General features: G+C 54.0%; 1 protein-coding gene across 1 annotated transcript in view; it reads left to right on the forward strand.

Moving 5' to 3' along the window:
* Positions 1 to 8,067: 8,067 nt before the first annotated feature.
* Positions 8,068 to 27,463, forward strand: part of LOC122386639 (protein C-ets-2-like) — a 29,615-nt gene continuing 10,219 nt past the window's right edge. Inside the window, exons 1-4 of the mRNA XM_043376020.1 lie at positions 8,068 to 8,307; positions 9,701 to 9,817; positions 10,705 to 10,905; positions 20,925 to 21,194. Of these exons, the coding sequence (XP_043231955.1) occupies positions 8,208 to 8,307; positions 9,701 to 9,817; positions 10,705 to 10,905; positions 20,925 to 21,194 (688 nt within the window). The 5' untranslated portion in view covers positions 8,068 to 8,207. The remainder of the gene's footprint in view (positions 8,308 to 9,700; positions 9,818 to 10,704; positions 10,906 to 20,924; positions 21,195 to 27,463) is intronic.

Below are 27,463 nucleotides of genomic sequence, written 5' to 3' on the forward strand. Positions count from 1 at the left end.
GTGTACGAGTCGGCGGTCGCGTGTTGTCTGTCCGAGTTTTGACGACCGTCCGTTTGACATGTGACAGATGGTCGGACGACTCATTCAGACCTGTCGACAGCTCTGTTCGCTCAATCCCGAACCCCTCAGATAAACCAGCTCGGATGCGGCTCTGTTGCACAGCTGTCTCGGACGGGGGACAGACTGGACTGGGTCGGCCGGTCGGCTGACATCTCTCCGTGTTAACACGTGTCACGCGGCGCTCCGACGGTATCAGGAGATGGATCGGGACGGACAGACGGGATGGATCGTGGCCGAGAGGCGCTCACAAAGAGACGAGCCCTCGGCGAACCGGCTGAGTGGAGATTACTGCGACAGTGCGCAAACGGTGAACGACATAGTGCGTGGGTGGTGGGAATGGACAGTGAACAGATACTGTTTTTAGATTTGCTATTTTTAGTTTCATCCAAATGTAAACGTCTGACCACAATGGATAAGCCATGTGTCCATAGCATGTTCTATTGTCCAACTGAATTTCATTTGTGATTCAGTTACTGATGTGTTATCGCAGTTGAGGGCGCAACTGCGATCGCGTTGGCCGCGCAGTTGGCGGGGTGAGCGCACTGCGTAGTTGCCTCTGATGCGCACTATTCGAGACTGCGCATCGTCCGACTGCGAGACTGCACGTCGTCTGGGCAAAGCGATGGTGGTTCATATTGAAATGCGGAGTGAGTTTGCATTCCATTTTGCATTCCAAACAAACTATCGATGACTCTTCTGTCTTCGTTGCAAGGCTCCCTTTTTGCATTATTTCATGTTATTATATGTTCAAATTGATTTGTTGGTGAGATGCCTTAGTGCCTAGACTTCTTTGCCATTATTTGCGACAAAATTTTCCTCTCGGGTGTACTGAATTTGAAAGAAAAAAATATGTTTTTTGTACTCACATGCATCCGAATATTACTTTATTCAATTTTCTTTGTTCACCGGTCCATTGGTTTTAGTCGTAAACTTCTGCAAGTAGCACGCACAATATTGGCTACAAACAGACGCGTTGATTTACCTGCAGCCTCACTCCACGCTGATGAACTATTCTTTCCTCTGCACTTTAATCGCCTCTGCATATAATTCCCAAAATAGCCTCTGGGCCGGCGTTATTAGTGCCCCGAATTCCCACCATTAGCGCCCGGGCTGGCCGGCGGCGGGGGCTCATTGCAGCGGGTGGGAGCGTGCCCGCGCGGCGGCCTGGCTCCTGCGTCACCAGGTGCGCGGCGCCCGGGGGCAGCCGACAGAAGACGGACGGACGCTCGGGGACGCGGGTCGGGTCGGTTCCCAGAACGGGTATTAGTTGGGGACTGGGGTGATGTACGGCAGGGGAGGACACATGGCAGTCCCGTGGAATTGGGCTGCAACGCTGCAGGCCGTCCGTTGAACGGCGTGAGCGGGAGGTCAGAGTGATGAATAGGATCAGCAACGGCGAGTTCATGTTGGTATGGAGCGTCTTCCCGTATATAGTTTGATAATGGTCCGACATAAATGAGGGCCAAGCTGCACTGAGAAATATTAGCCTCAGGCTCGTCATCTTAGTCGTAACAGATAGCTCTTTATGCTGTGAGAACTGAAAACTGCATGTTATATACAAATGAGAAATTCGATCTTAAATGGGACATAAATAACTCGTTTACCCAGTGGACTGCGTAAGTTAGCGACTTCAACGATGCAATTCGAAATAACAGCTCGAGTTCTGGTACGCAGCATTGTTCTATACGCCGCCAAGTTTTGCCGCTCGGAGCTGTTCCAGCAATACATGGAACTGCATATATGACCGCTATCGAAAACCCAGATTCTGTCAAACTATATGCAGAACTGTGGCGAGTGCGGCAGTGGCTACTGGAAACCGTTTGATCTGAGTGCTCCCTCACATCGAAGCTGAAGAAACTAAACTACTATCATCGGAGAAAGTTTGTCCTATGTCCAATCCGCTGAATATGGCCGGCCGAAGTTTGGCGGCAGTTTTAGCAGGAGTTTTGTGGAACTGATACATTTCATATGAATGTCAGTTTGAATCGACGAGCTAGAGCAATGTTCGATGTCGCAGCAATCCATTGCTACACCCCGGATCTGCAGTAACTTTGTCCAACAGGCAACACCGATCTCCAGGTACGAGTCTCGTGTGAATAAAGTATAATACGAGTGCATGTAGATTTTCCTTCTACCAAGTATTGGACTATTCCCGATGCATGTGGGTGACCCCTTATGCACGTGCCACGTGCAAAACGAAGAGGTGTCAGTTCAGTAATTGTTGCAATATCTCGGTAACTACTTGGCCGATTGCGCTGAAAGTTGGCATGTAGGTAGGCACCCACTAGGCACTGCATATCCATGTGCCAGAGTTGGGGTGCTGCTGCACGTGCGCACGTGCAGGGGTCGTTTCCAGATCTCGAGAACGGCTGGACCGATGGCGCTCAAATTTGGTACCTACACAGTTAGGGACCATTTAGTGGGGTGCCGTGCACAAGTCAGTTGGGACCCATTCTGCACGTGCGCACGTGCAGGGTGCCGCTTCCAGATCTCGAGAACGGCTGGGCCGATTGTGCTCAAATTTGGCACATCGCTACAGACCGGTTAGTAAGGTGCCGTGCAAAAGTCAGTTAGAGGTACCCCCTCGAAATTTCGCACGTGCAAGGCCCACCCTCTCGCTCGCTCCGTTAGTCGCCCCAAAAGGCGTTATACTGGTGTATGATGCTAAAATTTGGCCATGAACATGATGGCTAAGGATTGATGTGAACCTGAATCCAAGCTGAAGTGTGATCAGTTATTCACCGATACATATCCAGCGCGTTGTGTTTATTCGGAATCTGTTTGATCCATGTAATCGTCTCATTCACACCCGGCCACCTGTATAGTGTGTTTGACCCTCGGTGGGTGAGCCGATAACCGGAGTAAAGCTTCCTCTTGGTGGCTTGGATTTTCCCAGAACCGAACCAGCCGAACAGGACCAGTAGGGAACCGGAACTCGTTCGAAAACCAACCGGGACCAGCCTAGAACCAACCCGGCCGAGAGCTAACCATAAAATCAGTCGAAAATGTCTTAGGACCAGGCGAGAGCCGACTGGAACTGTAGCTCAGAGCCAGGCAACAGGAAGGGAAGGAGCAGGAACACGCCGAGACCAAACCCCTGCTCTGGCCTGTGCCGCTCTGCCGGAACCAGGCCGGTCGGCCCGTGCCAGCCGACTCGTGCGCTGCGCTGGGTCTTACCGGAACCTCAGGTGAAATGGTACGGCCTGACCCCGTCTCTACATGTGCGGGCCTCTGGATCCGACCGGGCCTGGCTGGTCCGGCCGGCTGTTGTCAAGAGGAGCTGGCTAAATACTAAATATGATATGATGTGCTGTAAGGCGCTTTACTGGAATCAGCTTCTGTGGTTTAGCAGAAATTAGGGACGTTAATTGTCCTTAACCCGGTTATAACCTCAGCAGTTTTCTGGCTTTGGGTTTTCTTTGGACGCCATTTAATTGCGTCCCAGAAAAGCTATTTCTGGCACCTAAAAGCTGACTCGCCCCAAAATTGGTCCTCAGCACCTATTTGGTGGATACCAGTACCAATCATGGAAAATGACCTTAATTAGCTGTTTCTGGCACCTATTCATCGGTACGCCTTACTCTTTTTTCTGAATCTGGCACCTAAATGCTGAGCGTAGCACCAATCTAGTAGAAAAATGAACTACTGGCTGGTAGAATCATGTTGTTCTGGTATAATGACCCCTGGAGTCTAGCCTAAAGGTTGCCAGTGCAGCTACACTCTAAGACAGCCCCGTAGTGATCTCAGCATTGTATATGACGTTTAAGTAAGCAAATAATATTGATTTGTTTAAAAAAACAATGTCATTTAACTATTTAAAAGTATTTATTTGTAATGCTTAAAGGGAAACATTTTTGTGAGTAATTGTCTCGATTTTGACCATTAAAACGGGTATTGTATTTTTTGACGTCATCAAATAGCTCCAAAAAAGAAATGTAATGTTTTCATTCCGTTCAAGGCCGCTGAAGAAACGCGGGATCTTGCGTGGGACATTGTCCGTTGTTAGCCGCGCAGAGTTGTGCGGTGGTTGTGCCTTTTTCATCCGTTTCTTACTTATGTCATATGTGTGCATGAAGCTTTGATTTTGTTTTTGGTTATTGTGTGGCCGGTCAGTCAAACGCCCCTGTAGAAACCGGATGCTGCGTTTGATCGAGATGGAGTCAGACGATGATTGCAGAAAGCTAATAATATTGAAAAGAGGGCCGGTTGCGTGGCATGTCTGTTCAGAGTTGACATTTTGCTTTACTCCAGTTTATGACCTGAGAGCCTGGCTGGAAGTGACGGATCCAAACTTTTCACGTTAAAATGGCTGAGGGTGCAATAATCTCTAGTCTCTTCTCTACATAGCGGGCTGGTATAGGAGCGTCTTGCTATGCTGCACCATAGCTGGCTAGTGATGTTCTTTTGGCTAGAAATGGCATTAATCATTATCTCCACTGGCGAAAATGGCACTTGACATCACCGAATGCAACGTTCATGTTGTTAGGATACATAAAATCAGGAAGATTACGCGAATTAGGTATTAGGTAAGCAAACGTGGAATAAAATAGGTGCTGGATGTTTTGGTTTTGGTGCTGAATCAGCAAAAAGCAAATACGGAGTTCAGCTGGACAATCTGGCAACTTTAGGCTGTGTGGAAGCATTTAGGTGCCAGATTCAGATATTAGGGTCGAATAAGCATTTTGGGGCTGATCAGCAATTAGGTGCCAGAAACAGCTTTTTAGGGACCAGAAACAAATATTCCCCGTTTTCTTTTGAGGACCGGGTCATTCCCCTGGCGAGGGTCAAGTGATGGGACTGCCCTTCGAACGCCAGTAACCGGGATAAGCTTGAATCTTTTCCCATCGGTGCCACGCAGTCTGCCATCGTGCGGCCTCCACGAGCCGACCCGACACACCTCCCGTCATCTGATGACGGCCAGTCTGTCCGACCCGTCACATGGCCGCCCGCCCTGACGGACCCCAGCGTTCCGTCCCGGCCACAGACTCGCCGTCAGAAGTCCTACCCCCAACGCCGCCAGTGTCTGTGGTGATACCGGCTGCCGCTGAGGTAATAATCACCCGACCACCGCCACCGCCACCGCCGCTGCCGGCCTGATATTGTGGTCACCGGGCGGTGTGTGTGGGGGTTCTGAGGTGACGGTAGTTCACCCCTTCCCGACCGATAAGGAATGAGGCTGATATGGTTGGTGCGATAGGGCTGGTGCGGTTGAAGTGAACTATGCGGTGGTTGATATGATTGTGCAATTTGTGACGTGGATGACAGCCTCAGTGACCTGACTAACCTGTCGTGACAAAGAATGGTATGTGTTAGAAATGTTGGACCGTGACATGGTATGGCTGGTATGATACATACATTTTCGGCATTTTCGACTTTTGCCAGACTGAGGTAATGAGACTGACATGTTACGTGATGTGTTTCATAGATCCGTGATCCTTATGGCAGTGTAGTGTGTCTGCCTGTAGGTATATGTGTCGTGGGTGTTGTCCCGCAGCGATTTCACCCCGGCTTTGCGCAGCGCCCTCCCAGCCAGTGTTAGTGCAGTTACCGAGCGGATGCCATCGTTTGATCTTTCGGCGGCGGCGGCGGTGAAATTCATTGACTGCGATCAGCAGCCCGGTGACCCAGTGGTTGACCGGGTCCCTGGGCCGGGCATCTCTAAATGGGCTCGGCCCAGCATAAAATATATACCAGTATAAAACATTAACATCACAGGCTGATTTTATATAGAACATTTTTGCCTTTTTCATCCTTACTTGGGGTTGGTGGCTGGTGCTTTATTACAGCTGCTCTTTACCGTCGCCAGGCCAGGGCCTTTTTCATAACGCGGACGGCCAGGGGGAGGGGTTGGTACGACCCCCCCTGGCAATTGGCTCCTATGGCACTTAGAAACGCCAAATTAGTCACAGGGTATGTGGGCCCATAGGAGATTTCGCCCTGTGCTAATTTGATTGCTCTAGGTCAATATTTAGTGGGTTTTGGGGGTATATGTAGGTAGATGTATAAATTTCGCTAAAACAGGTCAAAAGTTTTCGCTTATAATTTTTGATCTAATTAGGATAGAGCAAAAACAAAAGAACCAGTGAACTGCAGCACGTTCGTGCACATCGAATGATACGATTATACTTTGTTACGAACATAAGTGAACCTTAAATTTCCGTAAGTTTTAAGTGAACTTAAATTAATTAATTAAGTTCAATTTAATCGAACTGCATCATATCGCATATCATTCGATTCGGCTGATCACAAGGATCACAATGACACCATTTTTGAAACTCTAGCATCATTTTGTGCGAAGTTAGTAGCAAAAACGTATTTTGACCTCATTTGACCTCAGATGACCTGACTTAAGTGTTTTTCCAGCAAGCAAACACCGAATTCGTCTTTAATGGAGCTAAAACAACACAAAAACGTTGAAATGGAGCATATTTTTACAATTGGAGCTTTTCAAACAAATTTTCTTAAAAATTTGTCGTGACCTCTAGATGACCTCAGGTAACCCGAACTTGAAAAACTGGATGTAGGCTATACAACTCGGTGAGCCTAGCATATCATGCCAGTTTGAATCAAAACCATAAACAAATCTAGATTTCGCTGACAAAATAACGTATTTTCAGTGCCATTTTGACAATGTACCGGTTTTTGTGACCTTGTGACCTGACCCGAGGTCACTAGTACACAAAACACCTAGGACACATGTCAAATGGCTGCCCCAAGTTGTGTTTGAAATTCGGTGGCTCTACGCCTTACGGTTCTTACGCTATTAAACGATAAACTCAACGATTCCGTTGCCGCTAATATAGCCCAATTTTATCCTGACATTGTACTGGTTTTGTTGACCCGGTGACCTGACCTGACCTGAAATGACAGGGATCTGAATTTTTCAGGGAAGGTGGCAAAAGGTTGCCTCATAGGGTATGCCAAATTTAGCGGCGCTACGCGCCGCCGTTTTTACGTTATTTGCGAAAAACCTTAGGGTGCGTGAACTCCCCTGGCCCGGCTAGGTGAAAATGTCGGCTCCTTATTTCGCCACACCCAAACGATTTTTCGTGACGCATCTGCATCTATGTTTTATTTTGTCGTTATAAACAGGATTTTCGTCATCGTGCGATTCTGAAAACATCTTTCATAAGATTCTGCATCTGTTACTCGAAGAGTTGTGCATCCGCGGCTAAAATGCTTCCTCAGGATTATTGATCATGGAATTTCGAAAACTGAATTACGTTTTGTCTAAACGGTGATATTTTACTCTTTTTTTATTGATTTTTTTAATTTTTGGCACAGGTCAAACGTTGAGTGTTTCACGTTTGTAAACTTAAAGCAATTAAAAGATACGGGAGCCTGCCTGCTGACAATAATAATTTTTAAAAAGTAAAATGTTATTTTATTCTCAAATCCTGTAACACCACCTTCCACTGCTCTCACAGCGCCACCTCGTTGCCCTCAGTCCTGTGACCCTGACCGTTCCCCGTTTCCACCCTCTCTCCGTCTCTCTCCCGGTCGGTGATCGTCGGTTCCGGCGGGCCGGCCGTTCCTCCGATTGGCGGCGCTGCGCCCGGCGCCGAGTCTCGGCCCGTCGTCTCACCGGCCGTCGTCGCACCGCCGAGCCACCTCCCACGGGCCCACCTGCTACCGTCCGCCCGCCGACCAATCAGCGCGCGCGCCGCCCCGAGCCCCGCCCACCGCGCGCCCGCGCAGAGGCTATTCATTCATAAACTTCATTGAGCGAGTTGTTGTGGACCCGGATAGGTAATTAGCGACTCCCGGACCGGGGCCGGGCGGCGGAAACGGGGCGGCATGGGTCACGGGGAGGGGAGGGGTACTGTATCCGGCGCCGACGCGACGGAATATCGTCGGCAGCGACGGAAGGCGAAGGCCGCGGATCGTCGGGGAACGGGTGACGGGACGGCGGAGAGCGGCGGCCGGCGGGTGGCCGACTGCCGAGCCGAGACGCCGGTGGCCGGCCGGCGTGCCGCCCCCGCCGCCGCCGCGAGGGGAGGGGAGGGGAGCGCTGCGCCCGCCGCGCCTCCGCCGGTGCGTCAGTGTCGCGCGGGGGACGGTGCGGTACGGACGGTGCGAGCGGTGCGCGTGCCATTGGACTTACGGAGCCGAGTGTTGACGACCGGTGGGACTGCGAGCGCGCCGCCATGGCGCAGACCAGTCACATGCTCAACAGCAGGATGTTCCAGAAGCCGGAGCCGGTGCTGCCGCGCGCTGCGCTCCTCAAACCCAACAAGAAGGCGCGAGGTAGGCAGGGAGACCCGGGAGGCCCTGCCCGGTGACCCGGCCCATTCTGACCCTGCCAGCAGGCCGCGAGCCAGCTCCGCGGCGGAAGCGATACGCTTGATCATTGCCAATTGCAACTGCAGCCCGCAGTCCGTGTAGAGTCGATGTTTTCATGGGGTTGATGTTGGCCCGGGTCCAGGGAGGGGGTCGGCCCGGTGGGGGTCGGTCGGCCGAGGTCGCTCGGTGGTCGCTACCGCTGCTGCCGCCGCCGACGGTACGGTCCGGTAGGTACTGCGGTGTCGGCGGCGAGCTGCGGCGGTGGTCCCCGGTCCCGGCGGTCCGCTCCCCTGGTCTGTCTGGTCCTGGTCTGGTTCATGTCCTGGTCTGCTGGTCTATGTCCTGGTCTGGTCTGTCCGGTCCCTCGCAAATGACGAAAGTTTGGTCAGCTTGGTGCTTCTTCATTCTGGGCTGGCTCTGACAGACTGGAATTATTTTGCGTTATCGTATCTTTGCCGATGGTCGATGGCTGACAGTGGCACACAGTCTCCGTTGTCATATTGGGCGACAACAGTCACCCTTGGCCAAAATTTGGAAAGCCAAGTTGAACGCTCTAAACGCAGCAAATATTTACATACTTACAGGCTAGGCGCACAGATGCATGCTTTTGGCAATTCTATGCCGGGTCGCGTCATAAGTTCATAACGTTTACTCGAAGTGATGTGTGCTCAAAATGTTTGAAAAGAAAAAAACGAAACTGCAAATAAAGGGAAAATGAAGCCCATAAACGTCAGGATGGCTATTGCCAAGGTACACGCACACATAGGCGCCAACAGCTTAACTGCCGTACTTTTTGCTAGTAATGCTATAGTTTATTTTCCTTTTTGTTACTTTTGCTTGGCTTGTGTAGCACCAGGAAAGTGCATTTGAGAGGTCCACTTTTTTCCTGGAAACTCTTGTGTTTAACAGCGGTGCGTGAAAGAATGGCTTCTTTGGAGGTGCGAGCGTGCATGACTGACATGCAATGATCGTGGATTATACGGTACCTGGTGAGCCACGCCTGACCAAGCTGCACCTCAAGGTGCTAGAGCACACGCCTGGGTTTGGACGGGGGTGTGTACCCAACACACGGCCGTGGCACAATTGGTGTGAACGGGCTTTCGACAGAAATATGAATGGCTCTCTGTTTTTATGCGAGAGTGTATTAGACGTACGATGTGATGCATAAGTTTTTTTTGCTAGTGATTTGGTTTTAGGGCGCTGTGAGACGAATCACATGTACTGGTAATTACATGTTTGCACATTGTATACGAATGATTCCATAAAAGGGTAGCTTATATAAGTCATCCGAAATGTGCACAATAACAATAAGTGCTCCTGTACCCTATCTGACAGTTTCATTTTCTCTCTCCCGCAGACCTGCCGAATCAAGTACCTCCGCTCACCCCGGGCACCAACAAGAAGATTGCCGACGCTCTGATGGCCTCCTTCGACAACTGGAACAAAGAGCAGGAGAGGCGCAACATACCCAAAGGTGGGTGGCACTCCCCCGCTCCCCTCCGCTCCCGAACGCACCGTGAGAGCGACCCGCGGCCCCGCACAAAGACACCCCGCTCAGAGAGGGTGATTGTGCTCGGCGAAAGTTTGCGGTTAGACAGAGGACAGGCAACGAATTGCGTCGAATTTGGAAAGTGCAGCGGTTTACTGCAAAAGAGGCACGGCTGAGGGCTGCTTTCGATACAGTCTCCAAAATTGGAGCGGGACGGGAACTAGTTTGGACACTGCACAAGACGGCCCGGGACAGGACGGTGTCGGAGATACCGGTCGGGCTCGCCGCGCGGAGGGGCCGAGCCGGGGCGCCCGGTCCCACCGCGCGCCTGGTTCCCAGGCCCCTGCCCGGCCCGCGATAAGTGGTCTCCTTCTGGACAAGTTATTGCGCCCTTTGCCGGCGGCGCTGGCCGCTGGCCGCTCCCGGTGTGAGACCGACTGCAGGGACGGCGGGCGACTCGGAGCGGCCGGGCCGCACAAAGACAATGGGATGATACTGCGCTGACACAGCGCCGGCCGCATTGTTTGCGAATAACGAGCAGTGCGGCATCTAAATTACACGTGTTTCAAGTTCACGACGTGGTGACTGCTTCACTCGGTGGAGCGGCTCGGCCGGTCGCGGTTTTACCTGGCGCTGAGTTCCGCTGCGTCCGTTTGGCTTTCGACCGTTTTTCCCGTAAACATGTTTGAAACAAAGTGTTTCCTGCAGAATTTCTGCGTTAGTTGTCACTGGCGATAGTTTACCTGCGGGAAGTTGACTAGGATTACAACGACTTACTTTTGGTTCCGTCTTCATGCATAAATTATTTTGACTCTATCAGGGCTGGTTCGACCCTCACCCGGCCTGACCTGACTTGCACTTTTCCGTTTCAGATCCGCGGCAATGGACCCAGATGGATGTCGTGCACTGGCTGTGCTGGGCCACAAACGAGTTCTGCATGGAGGGTGTGGAAATAGACAAATTCAATATGACCGGACGCGAAATGTGCGCGATGGGCAAAGATAACTTTTTGGAGCGAACTCCTCAGTGGATGGGAGACATTTTGTGGGAGCACTTGGAGAATCTTCAGCGTGGTGAGTACCCCACGGAGTCGATGGCTCCTCAATGGATACATCTGAACATGTGTGCCTGTACGTCCACTCTGTAAGAATATTAACTTTTCTTAGGTGATATGCCATTTGAACTCAAACTCTTATTTCGCCTTTGTGATAGCTCATTTGAAAAATAAGCCTCGAATCTGTGTTGTTCCTTCTCTATTGCTACTCTTTACGTGTCATTTTAGTAGAACATCCTAGGGAACCGATTGACATAATCATTATCTCCTTTTTCGCGATACTTGGCGCTACGTTACAATCATGTACTTTGCTCGGCAACCTCTGCCGTACAACCGGTCTTTGTCAAAAGTGATGACCAGAAAAAGGCTTCCAAACCACTTCAACTGTAGCACTACGTATGATTAATCGTCTACACGTTGTAACGGACTGTTGTCGGTGACGGGTGCCTTGCTGAGCTGCTGTCTCGAGCAGCGACTCATCAATCCGACACAGGGAACAGTGCAGAAGTTTGTGCCGTGTACACCGGGCTGGGATGCCCCAACGAGACATTTTTTGACTCTGCAGGATGTAATCCACTTACGAAACAGTGGATTATTTAATTGCACAGATGGGAGTAAACCACATCTTCCCCTTTGCTATGTTTAATTCACACATTACTGAATATATCTGGCCTGCCTTGCGTAGAAGTTTACTCGAGTCCTTTAGCTGGTGATACGTGTTTCCAAACGGCGACATAGCATCCCATTTCTACGCCTCACGTTGTCACTGGATCGACGTCGTTGTACCGGAGTCGGCGGCACTTGATGCCAGCATTGTGGCCCCGACAGAGGTCACCGTGAAGGTCACGGAAGGGGTGCGCCGGGGTCGGAAGGGTCACAATACTTTGGTGACGGTCTTACGCCGGTATTTTTGTCTTGTCTTCACTTTGCTCATTTTCTGTGCCCTCCTCTTGTGCCTTTTTTTAATTTCATTTTCCTTTATTCTTTTTTCTTTTTCCTCTACTCTTGTGCCCTCTACTCTCCTCTCTTCTGCTCTCTTCTTTCCTTGCTCTCCATTTTCTCTTCTCTCCAACAGCTCTCAGAAGTCGGCAGCTCTGATGCACCGCGTCAGCCAGTTGGCACTCAATGCAGCTGTCCAAAGTGACAGTCATGCGGCTTCTGTGCAGTGCGGCGGTCAAGATAGACGCGTCGCGCGAATCGCTTCACTCTGTAACTTGCAGTCGGGAAGGCGTTGCACCAAGTGGCTTCTGTTGGGCCCGTGCACACACCATCAGCACGTGATCCGCCGTAAAAGTTTTGCACCCCAGTGTCATGAGATCTCTCCGGGAAAATCGGCACACTTCAAACGCGCTCACTCGATGGGTGTGATGCAATGAGTCGATAGATGTCAGCCGCCGTTGTAACAATTGCGGCAGCTGCTTTCAAAGGATATGAGCCGGTGTTTCTGAGAAAATGACTCGCATCTGGTCATGAACCTCGTTGTCCATACTCCAGGTCGACTTGTTGCGGTTAGCTGATCGATGTAGGACGCCAGTGCTTTAGCCGCTCCGTTGGCAGCTACTGGTCATGTCATTGCCTCTGCTAACCCGCTCCGCTGCACAGCAGGGGCTGGGTTGGCCCTCTGGGATGACGCCGCCTCCTGACCCGCTCCGCTGCAGAGATGCGGCGGCTGCTGTGGAGGCTGCGGCTGCGCCCGGGGCCGGACGCGGCGGCGCCGCGCCGTCTGCAGGCGCGCTCCGATTGATGATGACAAATATTTACAGTCGGCGGTGGCGTATCACAGGCGGTGCAGCTGCCGAGTGGGCCCGGCCACCCGCGGAGGCGGCGGTGAGTCGCCGGCGCTGCCGCCGGTGGTCGCCGCGCGCAGAGGGCTGATTGATGGCTCCGTGACGGCGCCGGGGCAGGGCGCGGCCCGGAGATGGATCGCTCTGACTCAGAGACGTTTGACGCGGCTGTCGAAACGAGCTGACGGCTCCGGTCTCACCGGATTATAAATGTGAGCTGCTGGATGTTGGCTGGTGGGCTCAATCTCACTACTGGCGGACGGCGCCTCGCTCAGAAACCCTTGAGGCGGGCGCTGCGGCAGATCACGATCAATCATGATTTGTCTCTTTTTCTGGTCATCCGACTGACAGGCACGTCTCACTTGTTTGCTCTGGATGGCGTGAAGTAGACCAGCCCGCCAGGAAGTTAGCTCATCATCGCTGTCATGTGACGTGTGGTGAGACGTCAGTCAGATGACGGCTGGTTAGAAGGGACTGATGGAAGTCACCGAAGGGCCACTGAAGTGCATGGTGAGGTGTTGTTCTCGCTGTCCCCCTGAAAGGTCGCCGAGGGCTCACAACAGCACGTCCACCTGGACAATTGTCAGTCAATCGGCCGGTCACTCGAGCGCAGCTGTTTCCGGCCCGGGCGCGCGCCCCTGCTGGCCGGCGCCCTCTGGCCCGTGGTCAGGGCGCCTGGTGGGGCGCCGCGCCCACAGGGTGGGGCGCCCGGCTGTCATCGCCTCACCCTCACCCCGCCTCCCCCACCATCGCTATCGCCATCGCTACTGCCGCCAACGCCCTGTCGTTCCGTGTCGCACCCGGCCGCAGTCGCTACCACGTCGAGCTCTTTAGCGCCGTGGTGCGGGCGAAAATTCGGCAAACATTCGCCTCCTGGCACCGCCGTGTGTCCGCGCAGGGAAGGACGTTGTGTTGTTTAGAGCCGGCGCCGGTGAAGGTGTCCTGCGGAGTTTGGCGAAAGGCTCTGAGTGGAGGACACCTGTTCTGTTGGCGTCGGCACGCGCCTCTGATGGGTGGTCCGGGTGATTCTACAACAGACTGAGACATGAGGGATCTCAGAAACTGGTGATAACATCAGAAACTGAAATGGATGAGATTCTGGACATTCCGCCGGCTTGGAAAAGAATGCATTTAGCATATCGTGATGATGCTCTTACTGAGTCTAAGCGCTTGCTTTCTGGGAATCATCAGCTCGTCAGGTGGTTGTTCTTGAGCTCCACTTTGGCGGCGGCGAGGCGGGCGCTGGAGGCGGACAGTCTCTATGAGTGATAGGGAGGCTGCGGGCAGCCCGAGTGGGCTGCTGTTGTTTGTCGGAAGTCGCCCTGCGGAACGGGCCGACATCATTTCACACCGGACGCCGCCATGGCACCTGACCGGCCGGCGCTCCGTACCCCTTCCCAGGGCAGTGGCTCGGAACTGGCCGGCCGACTGACCGCGGCACAGCGGCGCAGACGATCGTATCGGCACGGCCATTGTTCGGGCAATCACTGACCGAGTCCATTGCCCTGTGGCTGAGACCGGCTTCGCCTCTGTCCTTCCGAAATGAGTTTATGAACTAATTTGCATTGATGGGATAGCGTATGGATATAAATTACTCAGTACACAGTTCACATGATATACAAATGAAGCTACTCATTCCATTTTTGCGCTAGCAAACAAGCAAAATACCAACATAATTGTCGCCTGACTAATTTTCTCGAGACCCTGTTCTGTCCTATAAGAAATGTCTCTGTCGTGGCCGGGTCATTTCAGGCGCCCGGTATGCACGTGAGAGGGTGTGCAGGACACGCCATTGTGTTCCCATGACAATGACGGGCTGCAAGGCAAATAGCGAAGGAGCAAATTCACACGAACACGATCGTGTGAACTCACACGAAGGATACGCTAATGGAATGCGGTTCCACGCCGCTTGCCTACTGCACCCAAATTACAAACAATATACATCAGTACTAATATGCAAATCACATCACGAGTTTCGGAGGTTTCCACTATCGGTTCGAGGACAATGGGTGTCAGCAGTGACCCGCTCCCCCCTGTTTCGCCACTGTTGCCGTGGGTCCGGCTGGGCTCAGCGCTGTGCCCGCGCTGTGCGCTGCGCTGCGCTGCGGGTCCGTTTGCGCAACCGGTCAGCGCGGGCGGCGTGTTTGTGTGACGCGTTTTCACACGCCGTGACCGGGCGCCGCCGGCGGTGGCGGCAGCGCTGTGTGTGATTGTTATTTGCCCAGTCCTCGCTGGGGTCCATCGGCGGAGAGAGCCGGCGGGTTACCGGTGCGGGCGGCCAGTCGAGCCCGACCTGGCTGGCACCGTTTCCACCGGAAGTCGGGGGATCTGCCGCGCCCCATGACGGTGATGGGACGCGCCGCCGCGCTGGTCACGCGCTGAAAACCAGGCCTGCAGGCCGGCCCGGCCCCACTGTCCCGGCCCGGCCCGTCTGTCCCACGCCGCGCGGGGGTCGGACGGGCGCCGCCTGATTTCGGCCGGCTGAACCAGTGGTAATGCGTGGATGATACATGGAATCCATTGTGGTCTTATGGAAGGTTTCCAAAGCATGTAATACCTACATACAGTTCACGAATCGTTATCGTATGATACTGATTCAAACGCCCTTTGAATTGGCGACGGAAATGACTAGCGAGTTTTTATAATAGTGCCGAGTGTCCTTGCAAGTCAGTTGCTCTGTAGTTGTTTCAATGCGTAATGGTGCGTGATTTTGAAAGGTCTGCTAGGGATATGTTCATGTGTAACAGTTGTTAATGGTGACTCACCAATATTCACTTAATTCATCGCGGAAAAAAAATTAATAGTAAACAGATGCATACGTGTCCAGAACTCCCAACTCGAACACGGATATTCAGTGTGAATGGACACCCTGTTATTGGCTATTTTTATGTTTACGCTCGCTGATGGGAAGATACAGACAGGGAAGTCCGTCAGGCCTGTCAGGATGTCCGACCCTCCCGGACATAGGCCCAGCGGCGGCCGTCGGCCGAGCGCGGAAAGTTTGACACTTTTCCCGTCCGTGGTGCCACCGGATCCGGTCAAATCGAGCGGCGCATCTTCCTCTCGTCGGCTATCTCCGCACATCAGCACGCGCCGGGCCGCCGCGTCTGTGGGCCGCCGGCGGCGTCCTTTGCTGGCCCGTCTCTGTCGCAACTGGCCGGGCCGAGATGAGCGATCTGTTCCGCTCGCTCCCACTGAGAGGAAGGTCGTTCTCTCTGTGGCGGGACGCTCGGGACGCCCGTAATTAGACACCCAGATACGCGGACGGAAAATCGTCTCCGGTTATTAGATAGTGGCGTGGTTAGCAGTGAAGCCGTCACCAAAAACGACGCGCGGAATCTGCGGCACGGCGGAGCGGCGAGTTTCGGAAGCGGCGGTGTCCAGTGGCGCGTAATTTAACCCAATCTGGTCTCATTCAGGGCATTTCTCGGTCTCAGTGGATTATGTCGGTGGGTTTTGGCGCACAGACCACAATGGGCCCGGGAGCTGGGTGAATGCCGTGCGGAATTCCTTCGCCCGCCCCGGAGCGGTCTTTGAGGAGCGGTCTCCGCCGGGGGACAGTGCGTCCCTGGGCTTCCGGTGGCCCAGGTGGCGGGGCACGCAGCTCGTGCCGGGACCGAGGACCGGGGACCGGCGCCAGCAGCCGCCGGAAGCAGCCGAGCGGCTCTCGCGGCCTCATCGCCCCCGGGCCTGTTTTTCTTGATCCCGAGCCTCGGCTGTGACAACATGACTTCGATGCCGGTGATTTGTGGCTAGAGCTGTTTGCCGCGACCACCAAAAGTGCATTAAAGTGTCAATATTTGCGGTAAAAACAGCGGCGCCGCGCCGCCGCCGGAAATGCCTCTAATCCGGGTTCGAAGCCGGCGCGGCGCGGCTAATTCGGCTCGGTTCGGCCGGGTCGCGCTCTGCGGGCCGCGGGGCAGGGTTGTGTCGGGTCGCCGCGCCGCCCCGGTCCTCGGTCGCCGCTCTGTCTGCGTTCGGTGCTCCGCCGGTCCGGCGCGGCCCCTCCAGATGGCCGGCAGTTTATTTGTTCAGCTGATGACCACAGTCGCGGCCGGCCGAGGGCGGCATGCAGGACAGACAGGGCAACCACTCCGCTGCACTGCACAGTTGTTCTCTGTCTACCACACTCCGACCTTTCCACTCTGCGCACTTCACTGCTCGGAAACTTCTCCCTCATTTAGACATGTGTTGTAAATCACGGCGCCTTGTGTAAAAACCCTGTGTTTATTTCTCTTTTTATGTTATTTGCATTCATAAGCAATTGCAGAACCTTGTTCGAGCATAAGCGGGATTGTGCCTTACCGTGTGCCGCGCTGCGGCAGGTGGCCGGAGCCGGGGATGATCCATATCCCCGTCCGGGAGGGTTCTGAGCGGCGCTGCGCTATCTCAGCTGCCACACCTGTCAGCGACCGGCGATCATTATCCCGGCGGCCTCCCCGCTCGAAAAGAGCTCCGCCCCCCTCTGACACCCGGGGCTAAAGCTCCGCCCCAGGCTGCCGTTTCCAGGGGACCCGCAGGTAGCCCTGCCCCTAGCACAACCCTGCCCACTGATTAGCCCTGGCAGACTGTCAGGTCCAGGTTAGTGGTCAACACATCTGGGAGAGACCGTTGCATGCTTCTTGGGAACCAGACGGCAACAACTTGCAGATCTATTTCGAGTGTTTCCGTAGCTAAATTTATTCCGTTTGAAGTTGTACGTGATTTGTGAACGCTACATATTGAAGGCTGCAGATCAAAGATGAATGATCTCGATCCGTCTAAAGTGCATTGAGATGAAAGCGAATATCAAGGATGATCCTGACAATGGTATCAAGTTTGGTCCGCTGTTTCTCCCGGGGAGCGGCGAGCTGATCCACCGACTGGCCGGTGTCTGTCCGTGTCTGTCGCCCCACCATCCCGCCAGCTCCGCCACCGCTCCCGGCCGGACACCGCGCGTCCGTCACCGACCCGGCACCCATAATGCGCGCCGCAATCGTCGCAATCGGCGCATTTCGCCGATAGCGGCACGTCGGTAGCCCCAAGGTGACCGTGGCCCGGCGGCGGTGCCGGCGGCGGCGGCGGCGACTCCAAACAATGGCACGGCCGTGCCGCGCCGCTGCCGCCGGCCTTGGTGGCTCCGCCGCGCCGCCGCCGCTTCAGAACGGCACACAGAACGACACACAGAGAACGGCGGATAAAACGACGGATAATATCACAGGGCGGCGGTACTCAGAATGGCACACAGGACGGCGGGTAACGTCACAGGCCGGCGCATAACGGCGCAGAGAACGACACAGAACGGCGCAGAACGGCACGGAGAACGGCGCAGAATGATGAGCATTGTCACTGGGCAACTGAACGGCACAGGACATGGGAGCCTGAACAGCGCAGGCCGCTACGAAATGGCGCAAAGCGACGCACGATTCGTATCGTCAAACTTGAAAATGATCAAAGTGTTACGACAGAAGACAAGATAGAATGCCACAAAATGGTACGAGAAAGGTCCGGGGAAAATATTGAGGCACCACTCCTGCTACACAAACTATGATCTGTAAGCCATGGCTATTCAGACATCGTATGAAGCACGGCACCCGACGGCACGGAGCATTCTGCCCATACCAACCAGGATGCCAAAGCGCCACCCCGCCGGTCTGGGCAGCTCTAAGCAGCTCTCGTGTTGAAATGCGCCAAATCCTTTTAGTCCACATTCCGAAGACTGGCTCCTATCGCGGAGTTGTCGCTGCGCCAGTTAGTGTTCCGTCCATCCCGCTGATTCTGTGTATGAATGGACCCGCAGTCTGCCTGCCGTCGCCGTCCTGCCGGCAATGTCGCTCTGCCAGCGGCCGGCGGCCACCTCAGAGACTGCCGGCCGGGCCGGGTCCGTCAATGGGACGTGTCCCCCGGCCGCGAGCCGTGCAGGCCTCTGAGCTGACACACGCCGCCGCAAAATGCAGCTGTTTACACTGCCGACAGGTCGCGGCGTATTTAAACAGCACGGCCGGGGTCTCTAAGAGTCGCCTTTGTGCTTAGTTTGTTTTGTTTTTATTATAAAGAATTGGGCTAACCCAGGTGATTCATATCCGGAAATCCTAGCTGACGGTCCTAGTGCCAAGCAGGTAAAATGACAAAGGCATAACAGGACACTGGCACTGCACAGGGCTCCGTCATTACGGAAAATAGATCCGTGTGAATAAAAACACCAATCGCAATTAGGCATCTGGATTAAGAGATAATGATACATTGTCTAAAGATGTTGGTTGGCACCTGGTGCTTGTTATGTGTCATGTGAGAAAACAAGCAACAAATACATGGAATTTCCGATTAGAACAACCACCTGAATACATACAGTTGACCCATTTATTTGCTGCACTTTTGTCCCTAGATCCAGAGCGTGCTGTATAGTCCTACCTGCGATCCTCCACAACTGACCTTGGCAGCATGTGCCAAACGACGACAGCATTTTTTATTGAGCGCCCATCGTTCGTAAGTCGGCTGCCGTCGCCACCCTTGCCGCCACCCTATCTTCGCTCCCCTCTGGGCTGGGTGTGCAGCTGGCGTGTCAGCCAAGGCCAGGGGCACTTCCGACGCCCTGCAGCCTCCGCGCCCGCCGCCGGCGCTATAAATGGCTGATGGAATCATAGTGTCGCGGTGTGCACGCCGCCGAACTGAAGGCCGGCGTCACGGCGTCACGGCGTCACGTCACGGCCGTCACGGCGTCACGTCACGACACCGCGCCGAGCTGACGGCGCTGTGACGGCGCCGGGCAGTTTTCCCCGTTCTTTTCCTGTCGCCACCCGCCGCTCGACTCGTGTCGTGAACGGATTATAGCAGGTTCAGCAGGCGGCTTTGTCAGAGTTTTGTGGGCACATGATCGACAGGGTCGAAAAGTTGTCAGCTTGTGGGCTGGTGACCATTCAATCATTCATTTGTTCATTCATTTGTTCATCGCTCATTCATTTTTCATTCATTTCTCATTTATTTGACGAGACATTTCATTCATTCGCTTGTAACTTCGTCTCTTGCCAAGAAAGAAGTTAACTTTCAGAACTGCTCATGTTTTCACAAATATATAACAAATGCAGGATGTCCAATGCTCGTTGTCCATTCGAACAAGCTATCTGTATACCCACTGAAGGATTTGTTCGCAGTTTAGCGTCCCTAATCCTCGCACCATGAAGCGCCTGCTCTGATTCAGCCGTGTCGGCTGCCGGCCGGGCAGGTGTAGCCGGTGATTCAGCGTGCACCTGCCGTTCAGGCTCTGAGCCCGCCCCCAAACTGCGCTCCCGGTGAGCAGTGAGCACCTCAGCCCGGTCTGAGTCTAACGCCGCCGCCACAATAGAACCTGAACCATCTCCGGCTGGCGGCTGCTAACGGTGCCACCGAGCAACGCCTCGGGATTATTTAAAAATCGTGAACACAGAAAAAATACAAAACCGTTGTTTTGGATTAAGTCGGTCAAGGAGCTGTGAAGGCATGCGAGCAAGCCCGCTTGTTTCACGGAAAGTACGTCTGACTCGTCCGACTTGCGAATGGTGTTAGGTGGTATTTGAAGCAAAGCAGTTATAGAACGACGGGTTCAAACTTCTGTGGAGTTGTATCCATCAGTAAATGTATTGGAATCGGTATCAGTCCGTCCAACCCGGAGCATCAGACGTGACACAGTTCCTCGGTGGCACCCGGAGCTGCGGCCTCAGTCCCAGCTCTCTGTATTCCCCGCTCCGAGTAGTGTTGTGACATAACCTGACCTCGTCGCCGGGCTCCTACCATACCGGCGGCGCTGCGTGCCGAGCCCGGCGGTCACGTCTCTCGCAGCAAACAGCGCCGAGCCGCCGCCTCCCCGCGGCGTCACGGGGCGCGTCACGGGCCGTGACGGGGTGCAGAGCGGCGGCCGCTGCAGCTGGTGACGCGCGCTGTGACGGCCCCGCTGACCTGTGGTGCCGCCGCTGGTGGTGCGGCACCAGTCGCTCCCCGTCGGTCGGGGCACCAGCCGCACCCGGTGCCGCCCGCCGGCAGATTTGGCGGGCGCTCAGGAATGTGATACAGTGCTCACGGCGCGCGGACGGTGGTCAGTGCCGCCCCGACAGCCGCTAACTAAACGCACCGACTGTTCGCAGCCAGCCAGGTAAACCCGTGTCCACCGGCGCCCCGAGCAGCTTCTCTTGGCCGCCGAGACCGTCACGTATTCAAACCCACCGTGCATGTTGATCGCGCTAATCGCGTCGGTAAACTGTTTCGACCCTGGACTAACTCTCGTATCTGTGTGCTGTTTCAGAGTGCGAGCAAGCCAAGGCGTCTCTGGAGAACATCCCCACTAGTCTGTACGAGAGCGTGGCCGACCCGGAGCTACACCGCTACCTGGACACGTGTGCCAAGCCGCCGGCGGCGCAGTTGACGCCCTCGCACGCGCTGGCGGCCACCCAGCCGCCACCGGTGCCTCCCCAGTCGGTACCGACACCCATGAACGGCAGTCCGGGCCCGCCGTGCGCGCCGGCGCCGGCACCCGCCCACCTGCAGCACGGCCAGCACACACAGCCCTTCGGCGGTGAGTAACGCCCGCGGGCAGACGGAGGGAAAGGTGGTGGGTTCGATTCCCATCGCGGGTTATCGGGGTTGGTTTGTTTTGCGGTTTGTCGGTGGGTTGGTAGCTGATGTGTTGGGAAATACGATAGCCGGTAAATGGTCCATAAATAAGGCGCTAGTGACACCGGACTCGGCGGGGGCTGCGAGTTCATACCGAGATGTTCACAGGTGATTCGCGCCTCCTGGGGCCCGTGCTGCAGGCGGTGTGCATAGGTTTGCAGCTGATGCAAGCCATCAATCTGTCTCGCATGAGTTGCGTGGGAAACATTCTGGACATTCCGGAGTCGGCTGCGGTTTGGGAAGCGAGGCTGCTCTTGATGCATAATATTTCGTCGGCTATTTGTTTTGGTATACGTCACTAGGGAACGATTTCGCTGCCAATTTATCCGTTTAGATAAGTCTGTCAACTTTTAGCTCGCTGATGGCTGATGCACTGGACTACTCTGCTTTCGATTTTCATAATTCTGACAAAGCATTAGCAACGTGCAACATTGCCTTCCTCGTCGCCATCGTTTGGTATTTGGTCTCGTGACCGCAGTTCTCCATTTTCTACAGTTTGTCTCTCTTTGCTGCTGTTTCCTGTTCCGCTTCTGTTTAATTGACCTTCACTCTCTCATTTCTCATCCACCATTTTGCTCGTATTTCTTCTACCAATGTCTCATGTCTCCTTTTTCTGTTGCCTTCCTACTTCCACCCCAGGGCCGCCGTTTTTCCGCCGCGCTGGCCTTTTTCGCGCGGACCACTGGCCGTGTTCCCCCTCCATAGCGCACCTGGCTCTGGCGGTACGGTGCGGCGCGCTGTCGCGGTCCGACGAGCTGGCATTGGGCGTCACCGACAACCACCGCTCTGACCTTCATGGTCCGTGACCGCAGCATGGCGGCGCACGGCCGGCTGCCGCCGCCGCCGCCCTGCCGCAGCTACTGACGCTGACGCCCCTACTGCTGCTGCCGCCAATGACGCACTTGCCGTCCTCGCCCCTGCCGCTGTTGCCCCTAGTCCGTCCCTGCTGCCACCCGCCCCTGATCTTGCCACTGCCCGTACTCCTGTTGCCGCCCTCGACGCTGCCCTCCTGACGCTCCTGGCACCCCTGACGCTGCTGCCGCTGTCGCTCCTGCCGCCCTTGTCGCTCCTGTCGCCCGCCGCTGTCCCGATTGTCCGCGCCCTGCTGACGCTGTCTCCGCGTCGTCAGGTGCCATCCGAGCCCGCTACTGACGGAATCTGCCGATCGCAGTCGGACCTAATGCTCCGGGGTCGTCCCCCCACCGCCATGCTACCGGGGCGTGGCAACCAGAGCGGGGGCGGCGGGTCCGCCGGGAGGGGGGAGGGCTGTCACCGAGGCTGAGCCCGGCTCGACCGGTGCCCGAGCTGTGGAGTGGAGGCTCTCAGTCCTCACCGCTCGTAGCAGCGGTCCTAATTGTGCAGTCGTTACGGCGTTGATGCGGCCGTGAATGTCAGAACGCCGGGTCAATTCCCACGCACGTCGGGCCTGCTGGCAGGACTGGGAGCTGCGTCTAACCGGACCGTGCGAGCGAACAGACCCTTGTCAGTTGAGTTCCTCACCTGCGATGGCTTAGTTTCGCGTTTAATTGCTTTTTGATGAGTGCGAGCGTCTGTAACCACGGCGCCGCGTTTTCGCTAATGAGCTCCTCGCTTGGTTCGACCGTGTCTAAGTGGTACAAATAAGTGTCACGAGGTGGTGACCTGACATGACCCGGGGTCACCTCAGCTCCGGAACTGTCGGCCCGGCGCGCCATTTCCGGCCGGCGAGAGCGCCATTTGGCGCGCCAATGCCGGTCACCTCGCGCGGCCCCGCAGCGGCCCGGCTTCCGGCGCTCCAGTTTGCCAGTTTTGGCACTCTGGGCTGGTCCGACTCCGCTGGCCACTCTGGTCCGACCCTCCGCGGCTCCCCGCACAGCCAGTAGCGCGTCCTTCGGTACAGATGACCGGCCTGGGAGCAGCGTCCACCGATGTTCCCACAGACAATGGCGCTTACTCGGAATCAGCTTTGAGCTCTCCATTGTCGCTGGAGTTGCCGGCGGCCGGAGTGGCGCCGGCTGTGACCCTGAGCTCCGCAGTGACCGCACAGCGCTCCGCCCCCGGTCTCTGAGCCGACTCCGACCCGCTTGGCAGCCGCGTCGCATAGTTGTTTCCTCCGATCGGAAGTGGCGGATCAGTTGACTGTTGATTTACTCGGGCGGCCCACCTGCTGGACACCGCCTCATTCCGGGCTCGGGCCAGCTATTTCCGACATCATGCCAAGTCGATCAGTGGGCTCGTTCCTGCCAGGTATAGCACCACCGATCGTGCAGTTCGGTTGACTGTCGGTACATTGCTGGGCTGGCGATCACCCACCCTCTCCGGCTACCCTCTGACCTGCCGGCCCGTGAGTTGTCCTCTGTCTTCCCTGTCTAAGACTTTCTCGTTCCCCTGACTGGGGGCAGTTCTCGTGATATGGTCACCCTCACACGAGACGGTCGCTGGACCCATCGGGCGTCTCACGGCGCGTCCCTCTCGCAAAAACGGGCGCCTCCGCCGGGCCTGGCGAGGGTGACAGGTGGGAGGCAGGTGCCCCCCCCCCCCCCTCCGCCGGCGTCTGGCGGAGGGAGGGGGGGGGGGTTCCGCTCGGCGGACGAGGTCGGACTCTTTGTTTCCGCCGCCTGTCGACGCACCGGGTACTGACTTGAATGAAGGTCAACCGCCTTGAACTTCTGCATATTTACGTCTGGACAACGAGTTGCGTTGGAGAGGCCGGAAATAGTGGCGATTTCAGGACCGCAAGAATGGACCGCCATTGGAATGATTCTTTTTTAAATCGTGCACTGTTTTCGGCCGGAATTTAATAGTTACTACAAAATATTTTGTAATTACGTTTCCACCAAGAATGAATGCCATCAGGGCTAAATTTTTAATACTATTGCATTTTGTCAAGAAGCATATAGTGCTGTTATATTGCAGTTTTAGCGCGTTTGTTACAAAATATGAAGCGAATAAGCGTCAGTGTAATTCATCAACAGTGCCAGCTACTAAGCTATACTAATTGCTCTTGTCCATCCACTAAAATTTATTAAATATTTTGCTTTGTGTATTCCAAAGGAAGAGGGAACTATTTCATTTGTGCCTTCATGTCAGAATTGAAGGTGGATCATTAAATTTTCAACGCAGTTTACAAACAAGCATTTGGTCTTTCTCGTTTATAAGCAGTGGCAAAGAAAAGGTTGATCAATCCTGAAGTTCAGTCATCGTACCTCAACTTGGCAGCAAGATCCCCCAAGGACAGAGGATATATTGTATACATGTCCTGTAAATCAAACCAAACAAGCATTTGGTCTTTCTCGTATATACCTAAGCAGTGGCTAAGAAAAGGTTGATCAATCCTGAAGTTCAGTCATCATACCTCAACTTGGCAGCAAGATCCCCCAAGGACAGAGGATATATTGTAAACCTGTCCTGTTAATCAAAACATTTTTGTGCCTTCAAAGGCTTAAGTTATCTGTGGTGTGTTCGGAGTAAGGCTATATGGCCGTTTTTGTTGTATGTTTATGTGGAGATTGAATATAACTGTGACCCTGTGCTTGTTTGCATACTTACGGTCAAACAGGGAACAGCACATTCACATAACATACTCACCTAGCAGTTAGCACCTAACTCATAGCTGTACCCTGCAGGATCTGTACTTGTTCATGTCTCGAGCATTAACAAAGCACTAAAGTAGCTTAGTAATCATTTCCCACATTTTCTGAGCATCTAACATGACATACAGCAGTGCAGAGCAGCTTCAGAGAAGAAACACTTTAAATGCACAGTCTCACACCAGCCACCCAATGAGCCAGTTCCTCAGTTGACTGTTTCCCTGGACACAGCGTGGCAATGTGAGCTTACTTTTGGCAAGTTGGAGGTTAGCAGGTACGATTGAGTTAGGGTGAGTACCTACCTATAACTGGGTGCCACTGCCATGCAGGTCTTGGGTAGGCTGCAAATATGTGTGATGATTGAGGTTAGGTCAGCTGTCAGGTTAGTCAGGTTCAGGTATGCTCATTGCTCAGGTCACATTTTTATGGACATTTGGCAAATTAAAAAACTAACAATCTGATCTTAGGTAAACATACACAACTACTGACTATAGGAAGTAGGAACTGAGCACCTACCTACTTGTGCCTACATCTCATACCATGTCAAAGTGGAGTTCCTTGGTGGAAGATTACCCTCAGTACTGTTTATCCCAGCCCTGTGAAGAAAACTAATACTTCTAAGCTTTGAGTCACTGCTGGCCATCCACAGGAAGAAACGCTGAGACTGAGAGCTTTGTCATTGTATATTGGACCAATAATGACTATCACGAATGACTATGAACACATAATATGATCACATTGTTGCATGGATTGTCACATTGACAATTTTACTACAATCCTTTTTTCAAGAAATACAGTTATGATGATTAACATCAAAATCAACATAAAGTGGATTTAGTGATCCAAGCTTTCTCCTCCAGTAGCAATGGAATGATCGCCTGTTTCATTTGCCAGACACTGAGTACCTGATGCACATTACAATCTGCATAGCATTTAAGCATAGTAAAACTGCCCAAGTCCATTCATTCTAGATTTTAACTTGACAGTTAGCACTAATTTATCTTGCTGTTGTAAGTTATCATTCAATATTCATACCAATACATCAATATGCGCTCATCAGTCAACATTTTCTGGCACGATCCTGCTCAGCGTGCTCTTCAGTATTGCTCCAAGGTCTGCAATATTATAGCTTGTTTTTGGACAATACCTAAGCTCTTTTAATTTTACTTTTTCTTGCTGATATATGAGCCCGATCAACTTGCGTTTATCAACCAAAATTTCATAATTTGTTCAACTTGATATTGATATTGCTCAGTAGTCAGGACCTCTGTCAGCCTCCTGGATACTTCAGATTGTTTTCAGTCAACATGCTTCTTAAATATGATATAAGTCAATCTTAAGGGATTCAAAACATCCAACAAAACGACGTACAAGAGCAAGAAAACCACCAGATAAACTAAAAAATGGCCTTGGAACAGAGCCAAGTGGTGCTCCATTTGTTTGTTTACATTGATTGTAGTGCTGATGTATTTTTAGGACTCTGAACGTCGGCTTATAAAAAAATGAAACGTTTTTACAAAAGTTGTAAGGCAAGTAATATTTATCTGAAAGAACTAAAATATTCAAAAGCCAAACACTATGAAATACATGAATCGGAACGAAAAAGTAACCCAAAAATCCAGCCTAATCACCGGCTCCTAAAACTGCAACACAATCGGCACTTTTCCCCGCAACTCGTTGTCCAGACGTAAATATGCTGAACTTCTCGCTCTGCATGGCTTTCAGTTTTGGCGACAGCACGGCTTGACATTTGAAACGCTGTCGCCAACCACGCCGGTAAATTTGACAAGACATAATGCCAAATTTAGCACGCAAACGTGAATCTGAAATAAGCCGCGGAGGAAATAATTCATCGATAGTGTTCTCGTCCGAGGCTCGTTCAGAATAAGCGCCGAGTTCAGGTTGGAGCCTGTTCGTCGTGATCGTCGTCGGCTTGTAACGCACCACGTCACGACACGGTGCCACAGAATACCGTGGGAGCCGGCCTCCGTGACGACCGCCGTGACGGCCGCACCGTAACGCGTCACACAGCGTTTTCACGTTACGAACGATAGTGAAACTGGTCTCCATCGGAAGCGACGCACAGATCCGGCGGCGGTGAGGCCGCGTCCTTCCTGCGGGGAGGATGTGAGCCGCCGGTGGCTGGTGGGAGGGCGCCGGTCTCTGGTGGGGAGGGCGCCGGTGGCTGTGGCTGATGGGGAGGGCGCCGGTGGCTGTCTGTGCCTGTCTGCCGCCGGCTCTGACGGCCAGGGACAGCTCTGCCGCCGGCTGAGAGTGCCGAGTGTGCGCCTCCTCCACCTCTCGGCGGCAGCCAGCTGGAGCCAGCCGGCCCCGGTTTCCGGCGGAGCCCCTCGGTTTCCCAGGCGGACCCGCGCGCCTCTCCCCTGTAAAACAGTGGCCCGCCGCCGCGCCGCCGGTAACGAGCGCCGGATGTTGTCCCGCGCCGGAAGTGACGTCACGCTCGGTGCCCCTGGGCGGGGCCAGCGTGCCCCGCCCCCGTAAAAAGGTGCAGAGGTTGCGCGATCGGCGATTTTTTGACACGCACTGCCCGGGCTTTGTGTGGCGGCTAAAAAGCCAAGTGCGGCCGCGCTGAAGCACGAAA

The sequence above is a fragment of the Amphibalanus amphitrite genome, unplaced genomic scaffold (assembly GCF_019059575.1).
Source record: "Amphibalanus amphitrite isolate SeventyFive unplaced genomic scaffold, NRLGWU_Aamphi_draft 000258F_arrow, whole genome shotgun sequence".
Lineage (NCBI taxonomy): Eukaryota > Metazoa > Arthropoda > Thecostraca > Balanomorpha > Balanidae > Amphibalanus > Amphibalanus amphitrite.